At 43.8% G+C, this 13615-nt stretch overlaps 1 protein-coding gene across 3 annotated transcripts in view; it reads right to left on the reverse strand.

The window, feature by feature from the left end:
- The window catches only part of RCCD1 (RCC1 domain containing 1), a 136358-nt gene that overhangs the window by 40440 nt on the left and 82303 nt on the right, over window positions 1–13615 (reverse strand). For 2 of the 3 annotated variants that reach the window (XM_078683261.1, XM_078683260.1), the window contains exons 6-7: window positions 6073–6252; window positions 556–585 (exon numbers count right to left, since the gene is read on the reverse strand). In XM_078683261.1, the coding sequence (XP_078539387.1) occupies window positions 556–585; window positions 6073–6252 (210 nt within the window). The remainder of the gene's footprint in view (window positions 1–555; window positions 586–6072; window positions 6253–13615) is intronic. The other variant, XM_078683263.1, reaches the window with a different exon arrangement.

Here is a 13615-nt window from a genome sequence, read left to right on the forward strand (position 1 = left end):
AGGTGAAGTGTCGAAACGTCCTTATGCTTGATTCATATATTCTCTGATCTGCTCTAAAGTCTACAGCATGTTGGTATTTATTGTTTATTTATTCCATATTTAATATTCACCACATTGCAATAAAATATGCACAAGTTAGGTTCATACTAAACAAAAATGATCAGGACAATTCACTTGCAAAATATTTTCAAACTACTCCGGTCTGTAATATTAGCAATATTTAACTATTCATATAAAATAGTTAGAAATATATTCTGCAGTATTTCACTTAACAGTTCATGCAATAAATATCTTCCGTTTTCTTTATCAATTTCATAGTAGGACATTTTAATCAATTTTTCCGCCACATAAATCCTAAGCAAGAGTATCGACAAATATAATGGATATTTGATCCAAACAAATTACAGTGGGAACCAATACACAAACTGGAATTATGGTGAGGACTACATTAGTCATCACCACAATTACATAGATTCTGTTGCAAGGTCAATCGTCCCTTCTCTGTCCCCAAAATGTAAACAACAGCTAACCAAAGTGAAAGCAGACCATTCTTACCCCAGCCCCAGGTATACAGGTGTCCTTCCCCTGAAAAAAAAAATGAAAATGTTTGTACAAATTTACAATGTATTCAAAGATCGTAAGCACAAGAAGATCTTGCGATGAACTTCCACCATTTGAGTAGCACAGAATGGCAGTGAATATGCCGTTGTCCTCTAAAGCAGAGATCCTCAAATCAATATCAGTGACCACTTTAAGATGCTAGAGAAGGAGTTTGAAATTAGGGGCCTTCTTCTGAATGAGTGATGCTGTGTAATGCCAAATGATACTGAATGGTAAATCGCAAACAAGAAACCTCAAAATAGAGCATACCAGATGCCTAGGAAATGCGGACAGTCATTTTAGGCTCTTAAAATACAGAGGTTAGTTGCTTGAGGGATGGCAATTGTACGAAAGATTTGCAAAATAACAGATCTGAAATAATAGGTCAATAATTCAGAAAAAAACAAGTCTGAATAAATAACCTTTTCATATATGCTCATCAGTTCATTTGGCACCACCAAAAAGCACAAGTTTTGAAAACAGCAAAGGTATTTTATTACTTATCTCTGACATGTAACGGCAAATTCCTTTCGGATGCGTTATATAGGGTCCTTTGCTAATGATAGCAATGTGATAAATAATTTTCATACAATTGCTCCTCCAGCGCAAGAAGGCTAAGGCTAATGGGACACCAACCAACATCTGAGACCTTTTGTTCCAAGATGCTACCAGTAAACTAACAAAATGGACAAGTCAACGAGTCCCATCTTCCAATTATCACTTTGAAGCACCATGACAAAATAGACTCTCCTTAGGTCACCTGTATCTTCAATTCAACCATGATGTATGTCATTTCTTGTTTGATACATATACCTCTTTTATTACTATCTGACAGCTGTATGCCTGCCTGATTTCATCACAATTAGGTCGAACCATCTGCTGCTCATACACCTTTGCACAAACGTGCCCGAATCCCACACTATACTTGTTATAAGTAAGTTCCAAGGATGACAAGAGGTAGCCAGGAAGTATTTCCTTGTAGAGGTTTATTGGTAGCTTCAGTAGATATAAGTTATAAGCCTTGTTAAGTTCATTAGACGTCCCACCAGGAGCTAGATGGTTGCTGCTCAGCCTACACTCTTCAACTGTCATTCCTCACATACCAACAAGCACACTAAAATTCCAATCACACTGTCATCAGGCATTCCAACATTCCACGCAAGCATCACTTTCATTCTAGCTGAGCAGCTGAGAAGAGGATGCACTAGGGAGAATTAAGTCACTACAATACTGTTTCACAGAACCTTTGTTTCACCAGCAAGGCCTTAAATGCCCACCTTTGTGAATTCCATCTGGACTTCAACACGCTTATGCTACTTTCACAACACCAATGACTAGGCGGATTTAAGCTCCATTTGGTTTCTGTTTTCCAGAGCAGTTTGTTTCTCCGCAGCGTTGAAAAGAACACTAGGGTCTATGGAATAGAGCAAAACCAGTGTCAGTTGTACTAATTGCTCTTTCTGTCTTTAATCATCTACTTGATTATACCATTTCAAAGAAAGAATATATGGAAAAAAAATGAACCATTATTTTGAACCGTTTGTAATTTACCCTCTGTTTATTGTTCTTTTCTCCTGAAATGAAGGACCGTGTATTTAATTCTGAACGCGGATGGAGTGAACACGTTTCCTGCTTCACACAATTTTTAAGCTGCATGTGCATAATTTATGCCTATTGTAAATTACGCATGGAAGTGCAAAGAATTCACAATCAATGCTAACTTCCTCAATTATACAAATATGCATAAATTACATCTAGTGCAAAATATGCATTTTTAGGGATAAGACAATTGTTCCATTTTACAACAAAAAAAAGAAAGAAATACCCTTAAACGCATTGGCTTCTAGATCCTGGGATTCATACATGATTTTGTATATTTTTCTACAAATATGACTAGTCATGTACAAATCTTTCAGGTGTAACATGAAGGTAAGTGTGGGAACAATGTGTAACTAAAGACTTGCAAATACCCAATTAGTTAGCAATTTGAGGGTGTTAATTTATTTGTATTCAGTTTTCCTAGCACTTCTCTGCCTACACCCAAAAGTTTCAATTAAAGGCAAAACTATGGTGGCATGGTGAAAACATGAGTGTATACACTGCCCACATATAAATCACAGCATACATGCCAGATTCACATTTTGTGACTAAAGTGTAAACTTACCCTGTGTAAGTTACAACTTTCCTGTTCTCACATAAGGTGAGCAAGAGATTACATACCCAGTAGCATTCTCCCAAATAATCATTATTCTCACAATTAGGCAACTGGACAAAGGAGAAGAAAATGGGCCGCGTCAGAGAAGGACACTGCTTCCTAGTCGTGCCAAGATTTCCAAAGGTATTGAAATGGACGCCTCACTCACTTTATTGTGACATGCCTCGTCATTGGTGCCTATCCAAACTGTGGTAGGGTACTACCACCAGGGCCGACTCAACCAAAAGGATGGGAGTTCTTAGATAATGTCTTTCTGGATAAGAAGGGACCCAGATAAAGAGGGAGAGAGTTAAAAATACTTCACAGTGTACCCAAATGAATTATTTGTAGGGTACTGGGGTATGAATAAAAATTGTTATAGAGTTTCTATTGAGAAACCTCGCTAAATGGTGCAAATGCCACTTTATAGTCCATGGATGCGATACGCAGTGGGACAACCCCATTGACCAGACTTATTCTGCCATAGCAGTCAGTGCTATTAAACCATGTACAGTGACGACCTTCTTCTGAAAACTGTTTGGTTGATTGTTAAAATGCTGGTACTACTGCCCAGTTATTTAACTCAACAAGCAATATAAAGTGGCAAAGATTGTGCAGGAGGACTCAACATGGCAAGGATCTTATAAATGCTGTGGTATGATTTGTTGCCTTTTCTGTAAATATGGAGTAAGATGGTGCCGCCTCAATAATAGGATAGGTGTTCTGTATCAAAAACTTCACAAAATAAGGGTGACAAAACCAGGCCCCACCATTTGCCGTTAATTTTCCACACATTGTTTGACCATCCATCTAGGCCTATAGTAGCATCAGGTTAATTATATGTGCAGCGCCACCTTCCTCACACTTTTGTGATATGGATTTTTATTTTTCTCTGTCGGGATATTTGGTATGCAACCTTGAACCGAGATATACATGTATGTGTGTTTCCATATCTGGAAATTAAATAAAACAATGAAAACTAAAAAAAGAAAAACGAACTTGATGTCTCTGTATTTGTCCTTTTCCAGTTTGCATATTTTACTAATTTCCACTTCAATAAAATTACTTGGTGTGGGGAAATAGGGGCTGTAGCCGAACACTGGGCCTCAGCGATGCCTGCCATAAATGATGCTGGCTATGAGGTAGTAGGTCTGGAGGCTCCACGAGAACTTTGATAGGCCAAACAGCCAGAGGAGAACCTCTATGCTCAGGTCAAAGCAAAAGATGATGGTGGTACCCCTGGGGATGATGTGCCTCTTTGGATCCCATCCAGTGCAAGGCAGCTACACACATGTGACCTTCCTGTAGGTCTGATCCCTGTTTTCCATCAGCTGAACAGTTTTCCATCATTTGGACAAGGCTCGATAGGTAGTTAAGTTTCAATGTGCAGCTGTGGAACCAAAGAGCGTAGAGAGAAGGAGTCGACGGAACAGGCAGGGGTAGCGATTACATATGAATGGCGCAGTACCCTGCCCCGTGAGGAATGACAGGACTAGGAGCATGGCGGCAAGTGATATAGAGCAAAAGCCACCTTGGGAGCAGGAATGGCTCTCCTGGTGTGGAGCACACACTACTACAAGCCCCTGAGTGCACACAACAGTGCTCTAAATGCAAGGAAAAGGGCAAACTGGGACAGACAAGCGGGCCTTTTTACCCCGAGATCTTCATTTCCCAAGCACAGCTCACATGACAGGATAGAGGTAGGAGCACATACAAGGGTTCTCTGACCAAGGGAGAATCCTTTTTCATGGAAATGCAAGGGAAACTACAAATAGCTTCAAGGCCTCATTCACACTTTAGTGAAACAGAACCTCCACCAAACATGAATAGGTGTCCTGTACGCCTTATTTAGAGTCCCATTGACAATGATGCACTCTTAATACAGAGGATGAGAAATCAGCTACATTTTTCCGGATGTCTCACACCTGTCCAATTCTAAATATGCACAAAGTCTTCTCCATTGACGGGTCTATAAAGGGGTTTTGAGGATTAATTATAAAATGGAAGTAGAAATTGAATTGTTAAATAATAGGAAGGTTTCAGTAGAAAATAGGCTGTGTAAAAATGAGTCGAGCTCAGCAGGCATACATCTTAGAGGACAATGTCTATAATTATTTAACCCACCTCTAGTCCAAAGTTTCGTTTCTAGAGAATGATAGGACAATCTCCAACATCCAGTCCTAGGGATCCCTGGGAATATCCCTACTGAGGGATGAGGTGCAAAGCTTGCTTGCTCAGCAGGTGTTGGAGGGGGCTAATACAGAGTCAGTGACTGTGTAAAAGTTGCCCGTCTCCCTACAAAAGGCCACGCTGGAATTGATAATGGGATATGCCCTTTATTTGTGAAAGATGAGGCTGGACAATGAATGTTGGTAAACCTGGGTAGTGGTCAAGAGAAGGAGCTTGACCTCTCATGGGAGGATTATTAATTTATTTCCTACTTGGGCTACATCACCTCTTTGTGGACGATGGATTTAGATTTTGTCAAGAAAGAAGTAATTTGTAAAGGTTGAAGGCTTCTATGCGATACCCTACAAGAGTACAGGTGAAGATGAAAGATTAGTTTTTTTAGGTGTCCAAACCCAGATGCAGAAGGAGACTTTCTTGAACCACAAAGATATGCTGGGGAACAAGTTGCTGAGAATGTAAAATCATATGATGTTCCTCTTATACAGACTGTTTCTAAGCCCAAGCGTGTAGGATTTCTTAACCCATAAGGCCTAGAGAAACCTATTACTGAAATAGATTTGTTTACTGTTTGCTTCAATGCTAAAGTGTGTGTATAAAAGTTACTGTGAAAAGTTCGATGACAACTTTTCTTTACTTTTCTATTCCTTATCTTTTTTTAATGATTTTATCTTTGCCAGATTGTTAAACATTTGAGAGGTTTTCCTGTTGCGATACTAGAAATGGAAAAATAGAAAAGCTACGTTATAGATTTTTGCATGTGACATGACTATGAGTGTGCATATGTGGTATCCTGGAATTACACAACTGTATGTAATTGTCTACTAAAAAGTTCCAGTACAATGTACGTTGGCATAAAGTATGTGCAGTGTTACGTACGGATAAATAACTATGCAAAATGACAAGTTCCAGCCTTCCAAAAAAAAGTGAAGGCCGAAGAAACTGAAAGGAAAGAGTTCTGTAACATTGTTCAACAGACATGCGATGAAATACTCAGAAAAAATATATTTTCTGGATTGCCAGATATTATAGTGCAAATCATGCCAGAGTACCCACAACACAACCAATGGAGAAAAATACACCATACTTACTTGTCACAACTGCAGTGTGTCGCGACCCACAGCTGACCTTAACCACCTCTGACTCTTGAGGTAAATCTAACAAAGCAGGGAAGGCCTGAATGGAAATAAACTCTGATGCATGTGCACAGTTTTTAGGAGACAATCCTGGACTTTCTTTTAAAGAAGAAGTCTTCTGGTCAGTGCATCTTTCTAAAAGGAAATTCCAAATATACAAAAGGTGTTAAAATATATGACAGTTGGGTCCCATCAATTCTAGACAATTTTCTATTTATCCACATTTTATTCCTCTGATATACAGATTAACAATTTACCAAGTATGCTTATATTCGAAGGCTGGATTCATTGGTTTAAAATGTGAAAAAATAACGAAGAATAGACATACAACTGCAGACTCTTTAAAATGTACATTGCTGCAACTTAACTGAGCAATTGGGTGCTGTGTTGCTCCACATGTTTCTTTGCTGTTATTTTCTAAGCTTTTACATTTTATGCTTACTTTCAGTACTTCATAACACAAAGACTTATCACTCCTGAGGCGAGATAGCCGGGAGAGGGAGCATTTTTTAAATTTACCCGAGCACCTGATTTTAAAGATCTACTTTTAAAACTGCATTTTGGTAAAATTGTTGCACGCTGTGTTTTAAGACTTTTTTTATCTAAATTGTACTTGAAAACTGTAGCACATTACCCCAGAGCACTCCCCCCACCTCACCTGTTGAGAACCCCCGCGCTGCCGATTTCAGGGCTGCGGCGGGTCGAAGTTCTTGCCGCCATAACTGGAGCGCGCACAAGCCACGCCCACCGACGCAGGCCACGCCCCCTCCGCAAAACCTTAAAAACAAGCTGATTACAAGCCACAAACAGAGACTTATCACTCCTGAGGCGAGATAGCCGGGAAAGGGAGCATTTTTTAAAATTTACCCGAGCACCTGATTTTAAAGATCTACTTTTAAAACTGCATTTTGGTAAAATTGTTGCACGCTGTGTTTTAAGACTTTTTTAATCTAAATTGTACTTGAAAACTGTAGCACATTACCCCAGAGCACTCCCCCCACCTCACCTGTTGAGAACCCCCGCGCTGCCGATTTCAGGGCTGCGGCGGGTCGAAGTTCTTGCCGCCATAACTCGAGCGAGCACAAGCCACGCCCACCGACGCAGGCCACGCCCCCTCCGCAAAACCTTAAAAACAAGCTGATTACAAGCCACAAACAGAGACTTATCACTCCTGAGGCGAGATAGCCGGGAGAGGGAGCATTTTTTAAATTTATCCGAGCACCTGATTTTAAAGATCTACTTTTAAAACTGCATTTTGGTAAAATTGTTGCACGCTGTGTTTTAAGACTTTTTTAATCTACATTGTACTTGAAAACTGTAGCACATTACCCCAGAGCACTCCCCCCACCTCACCTGTTGAGAACCCCCACGCTGCCGATTTCAGGGCTGCGGCGGGTCGAAGTTCTTGCCGCCATAACTGGAGCGAGCACAAGCTACGCCCACCGACGCAGGCCACGCCCCCTCCGCAAAACCTTAAAAACAAGCTGATTACAAGCCACAAGCAGAGACTTATCACTCCTGAGGCGAGATAGCCGGGAGAGGGAGCATTTTTTTAATTTACCCGAGCACCTGATTTTAAAGATCTACTTTTAAAACTGCATTTTGGTAAAATTGTTGCACGCTGTGTTTTAAGACTTTTTTAATCTAAATTGTACTTGAAAACTGTAGCACATTACCCCAGAGCACTCCCCCCACCTCACCTGTTGAGAACCCCCGCGCTGCCGATTTCAGGGCTGCGGCGGGTCGAAGTTCTTGCCGCCATAACTGGAGCGAGCACAAGCCACGCCCACTGACGCAGGCCACGCCCCCTTCTACTCCACTAGAAATGTGCCCTCCACGTACGCGCGCAGCGGACGCGCCGCCTGCGCGCCGAAGGCGCACCAAAGGCAAGCCCGTCTGCGCCCGTCCGCGATCGTACGCGGTCCAGGGCCATACCTCATGCTCCGCAGGAGACTCACATCCGTTGGAGCAAACAGGAACTGACAAAATTCCGCCACAACACGGCCATATCCTGTACACACACCTTACGAGTGGAGGACAACATAGGCTGCGAAAACTGTCATTTCTCCTATGACCCTGATCCTGACGCAAACACAGCCACTACAGACCATATCCTGCAATGCGGATTACTCAACGTGCGCTCGCTACGGAAACATAAGTTAGATCTACACGATCTACTCACAGAGAAACGGTGGGACCTTATGTTTTTAACTGAGACCTGGCTTGACGAAGGTTCCACTCTGGATGCCCTTGAGGCACTCCCAGAGGGTTATACTATGCACAGACAGGATAGACCCAAAGGAAGAGGAGGCGGAATTGCAATCATAGCCCAAGAAAATCTACGCTGCCAACTAGATCACTCCCCCATCCTAGATAGTGAAGCAGGGAGCTTCACCATCAAAGTGAATAATGGTTGGACACTGAAGGGCGTGCTAATTTACAGACCCCCGGGACCTTTGGCCAGGTTCGAAGAGAGCCTGGTCGAGGGTATCATAGAGACGGCACTATGCAAAGAAAAATTTCTGGTACTCGGATACCTCAACCTACATCTCAATGATCCCTCTGATAGCGTCAGCAAGAACTTCTGTCAGGCATTAGGAGCCCTTCAACTGAGCCAAATTGTTAAGGGTCCTACTCACCAATTAGGACATCTGCTCGACCCTATTTTTGTTAATTGGAATGAAATAGAAGCTTCAACCCCCATCCCGATTCCCTGGTCCGACCACCATTTAGTACCTTTCTCCATACGTATTCCTGGAAGAAAAACTCCGCCACCAGTGGCACTTTACCACCTTAGGAGGAGATGGGCCACCTTCTCCCAATCCAAATTTTGCGAGGCACTAACTAAAGGGGGAAACCCCGGAGGGAATGACGCTGACACGGCTAACACCAATCTTTGCAAGCGCATCCATGAGGCTCTTGACTCCACCGCTCCCCTTTCAAAAGCCAAAATAGGCAGCCGTGTTAAAAAAACAGCCCCCTGGTTCAATGACGAACTGCGAGTCAGGAAAGCCGCACTGAAAAGAGCAGAAAGACACTGGCGGGGGTCACCCTCCAAAGAAACCAGGGACACCTACCTGAGTGTGAGGCGCCTATACCATGGACTAATCAGAAAGTCCAAGTCAACCTACTATACAGCGAGAATCAGCGAAGCTGGTAACTCTATGAAGGAGCTTTTTCTGATCTACAAAACTCTTTCAAGCGGAAAATCTGCAAATACCCCAGCAGACTGCTCGCCTGAATCCTGCGATCAGATCGCAGATTTCTTCTCGGAAAAAATAACAAAAATGTATTCGGCTTTTCCAACTCAACCCATTAACGGGCTAGAATTTGTTGAAAGCCCTAGGACATGGGGTATAGACAAAGCCTGACCAACTTTGTCACCCCGCCCTCAGAAGAACTTCTTAAAATCTGCATATCTGTGAAGTCGGGTTCCCCACGCGACCCCACTACACCCAAACGCCTAACAGATAGTCTAGTGGTACTGGAACCCTACATAAGACACCTACTAGACACATCTTTCAGCACTAAGACTGTGCCCAACGACTGGAAAAAAGTGGTGGTCTTACCTCTTAGAAAGAAACCAAACGTCAGTTTTGATAAACTAGACAATCTTAGACCTATCTCCCTTCTACCCTACCTGGCCAAAGTGGCAGAAAAAACGGTCAATCGGCAACTAATGGATTTCGTGGATAAGGCTGCCTTACTTCACGATACCCAATTTGGTTTCCGTCCCCGCCACTCCACAGAATCTGCGCTCCTGACAGCGGTGGAGTCCCTACGGCAGGGGGCGGATGAGGGTCATACTATGGCCCTCATCCTATTGGATCTGAGTGCAGCATTCGACACTGTAGCCCATACCACCTTGCTACAGTGTCTGAATAATGGAGGAATATCAGGAGCTGCACTCCAATGGATCCAATCCTACCTAATTGGGAGGAGCTTTCAGGTCCGCCAGGGCGACCACTATTCTAGGGACATAGATTTGGGCCAGGGAGTTCCCCAGGGATCGTCCCTGAGCCCTACTCTTTTTAATCTCTATGTCTCCCCAGTGGCCTCCATTGCTGCAGGGCATGGGCTGCAAATTGTGTCCCACGCCGACGACACGCAGCTGGTGATCTCCCTCTCGCGTGCACCCGCCCTTGCTATGGACAGCTTCAGAATCTGCATGCAAGAACTAGCAACCTGGATGTCCACCAATTGCCTCAAACTTAACGGCAGCAAGACCGAGGTGCTCGTGGTAGGGAAGAATCCGTCTGCTTGGTCATCGGCGTGGTGGCCACCATGCCTAGGAGAAGCCCCAACGCCCCGACAGGAAGTAAAAAACCTAGGCGTCTGGCTCGACGCGGACCTTTCCTTTGGACCCCAGATAGACCGGGTGGCGGGTGTCTGCTTCAGTGTTTTGAAAAGCCTGCGGAAGGTCCTTGTTCTCCTGCCTACGTCCGCCCGTAGAATGCTGGTGCATGCACTCGTCACATCACGGTTGGACTACGGAAACCTACTGTATCTGGGAGCAACCTGTAAGGCAACTAACCGCCTTCAGGTGCTACAGAATGCGGCAGCCCGCCTTATCCTTAATCTCCCCAAAAGATCCAACTCCAAAGCTGCCCTTCAGACCCTTCACTGGCTGCCAGTAAAAAGCAGAATCGCATTCAAGGCCCTATGCACTTGCCATCGCATTCTTGCTGGAAAGGCGCCAGCCCCACTCCATAACCTTATCACCAGGTATGCACCATCACGCGCCTTGCGCTCCTCTCACGGAGGCCTGTTAAAAGTCCCTAGGGTTAGCAGGACGCGCATGGGAGGGAGGTCCTTCCGCTACTTGGTGGCGAAAAGTTGGAATTACTTACCTCTCAACCTCCGCCTGGACCCCTCAGAATCAAGTTTCCGAAAGAAACTTAAAACGCACCTCTTTCAGGGTTAATTAGGCTTCCCCCTCCTTCTGTCTCTAAACCCCAGTTCCAGCACGGGGACACGCTTTCTGCGTAACCATGCGCTTTACAAATATCCCTAATAATAATAATAATAAAGGGGAAGCAGTGGAGCTTGTGTTGCACTGAGCACTTGAGCAGTTGCCATTTCCCGTTGCTCTGGTACAGCTCCCTTTCCAGGCTGTAGGTTCTGGATGATGTCTTGTAGGCGAGCGCCACAGGTGACAGAAAAAAACCAGATCTGGACCCAAGGAAACACCCACCAAACTGACTAGATGGTGGCGCCTCTATTCTCTTCTATTCTGAGGAGTGCTAGCACCCAAGATGGGGCATGCAGAACTGCTGAAGGAGAGACTCTTCTATGTTGACATGAGGGCATCTGGCATAGATGGGTCACTCGGAGCAAGAGGATATTTTCGCCCGGGGATTCGAAGTAAAAGGGTGTTCAGTTGAACATCCATTTCCCAGAATACAGCATGCACCTAATGCTTTCAAGGCACGGGACAGTATTGCAAAACTAGCAGAAAATGTCACAGGGTCTTAGGGTACCATGGCAACCTTTTGCTACATTAACGTGGACCAAGACAAGGGACTAGTAGTGATTCTAGCTTGGGTACTCATCTCCTTCTCCATCATTAAGCGAAGGTGAGCACAATACAGAGAAGGACGCTTTTGGCTATGGTATGGCCAACTGAACCCATGGCAATTCTGTGTTGTTCGATTTACTGTGGTACCCGACGACCATCACATTATACAGAGAACAAATGTCCCTGGAGGGAACACTAAAGCAGCTATAAGCAGCAGTGAGGAAAATGGACAAGGTAGTGTATGGTCTAGGTTGAAGACAATGAAATGTCCCAATGCATCAATTTCCTCCTTGGTACAAATGGAAGTCAAACTACAGGTTCAGAATAATTCAGTGTGAGCGGCACAAATGAGAGAACTATCTCCTAAGGAAGGATTTCTGAGGTCATGGGGCTACTCCATCCTACATATAAAGGTGGACAAGATAATAAGAATGCCTGCCACAGGAGAAGGATGTAAGATAGAGGGAGCATGGTCTCTCATGGTGTATTTCAATGGAACTAATCTAACAGAATTGGTGACATGAGCAGCTGCAACAAAGAAGAAACAGGCTCCGAGGAAAGGTAATTTATCTATTTTTCCTGATCTAAGCTGTGCCACCCAGCTTTGGTGGCTGTTAACTTCAGAGGTCTCTATATGGCATCCCACTAAATTGTGAATTGTGTTTGGGGAAGTCTGAGTGTTCACTCAGTGTGATGCAGGCCATGAGTATGAGTCTGTATGGGGAAGAGACAAAGCAATGTCCATAGCACTATGGCTTTAACAATTTTTCAACCTTTTGCCATGCCTAATTCTATGGCCTGTGCAACCCTACTCTCGCATATCAGGGAGAGTCAAATGGCCACATACCTGTTTCCGATTAGGCTTTGTTTCAATCCATGTGATATTAACCTTAGCTGTTACCTTTGCCCCTGTAGCATCTTCGTAGCCTGGGTACTCGCAATAACTATGCCACACACAAAGCTTAGTATTACGCATCTTTATTCTGCCACATGTAACTGCGAACCTAACATTCTAAAACAAGCTTTCTTTTTTTCCCCACAGATAAGTGCATATAATCAAATATATTATAATGACATACAAAAAGCCACCTACTTTTCTGAGAAACTTCTGGCAGCCAACAGATATCCCAAAACCTTGTTTACTACAGTTAAAAATCTTGCAAAGCTGCCATCTGTACCTGACACTACCATCAGTCAAGAATTCTGTAATGCTCTAGCGGTATGCTCTCAACAAAAGCTCAAGTCGGTCTTTGATCTATTTGTACAAAAACAAATGCCCAGGCTAATCGCCGATTGAGGCTGATAAAACTCAAACGGCTATAGCTAATAATTTACAAGGTGTCCTAGATATAGACCCTCCCACCCTCTCCTACTTTAATACTCCGACAATTGAACAAACCACCTCACTTATTGCCACTACTAAATCTGGCTCTCCATTAGAACCCTGCCCTCCAAAAATCCTGCATATCTCACCAGAAACTACAGCCATTCCCTTGATGAGATATTCAACTCAATGCTAACATCAGGGCACTTTCCAACAGACTGGAAAAAAGCTTCCATACTCCCGTTGTTAAAGAAACCCAATCTGGATGTTAAGGAGCTTCTCAATTACAGACCTATTTCAAGACTTCCATTCCCAGCAAAAGTTTTTGAAAGAGCAAAAAATACTGAACTCTCTGCTTTTTTCAAGGACAATGACATACTTGATCACTCCAATACGGATTTCGTGCTCAGCACAGCACAGAGCTGGCTCTAATCACGGCAATGGAGGAGCTTAGGTTGATCCTGGACACAGAGGGGAATGCAGCACTGATCCTACTGGACCTGTCAGCATCCTTTGATACTGTTGATCATGGGTTGCTGCAGTACCGGCTGTGTGCCATCGGGGTCAGGGGCAAGGCATTGCCCCTGCTATGCTCCCTCCTGTCCAAGCGATCTCAGAAGGTGGCGTTAGGGAACCAGGTATCACCCCCCTTTGCA

Source organism: Lissotriton helveticus, chromosome 3_1 (assembly GCF_964261635.1).
Source record: "Lissotriton helveticus chromosome 3_1, aLisHel1.1, whole genome shotgun sequence".
Classification (NCBI taxonomy): Eukaryota; Metazoa; Chordata; class Amphibia; order Caudata; family Salamandridae; genus Lissotriton; species Lissotriton helveticus.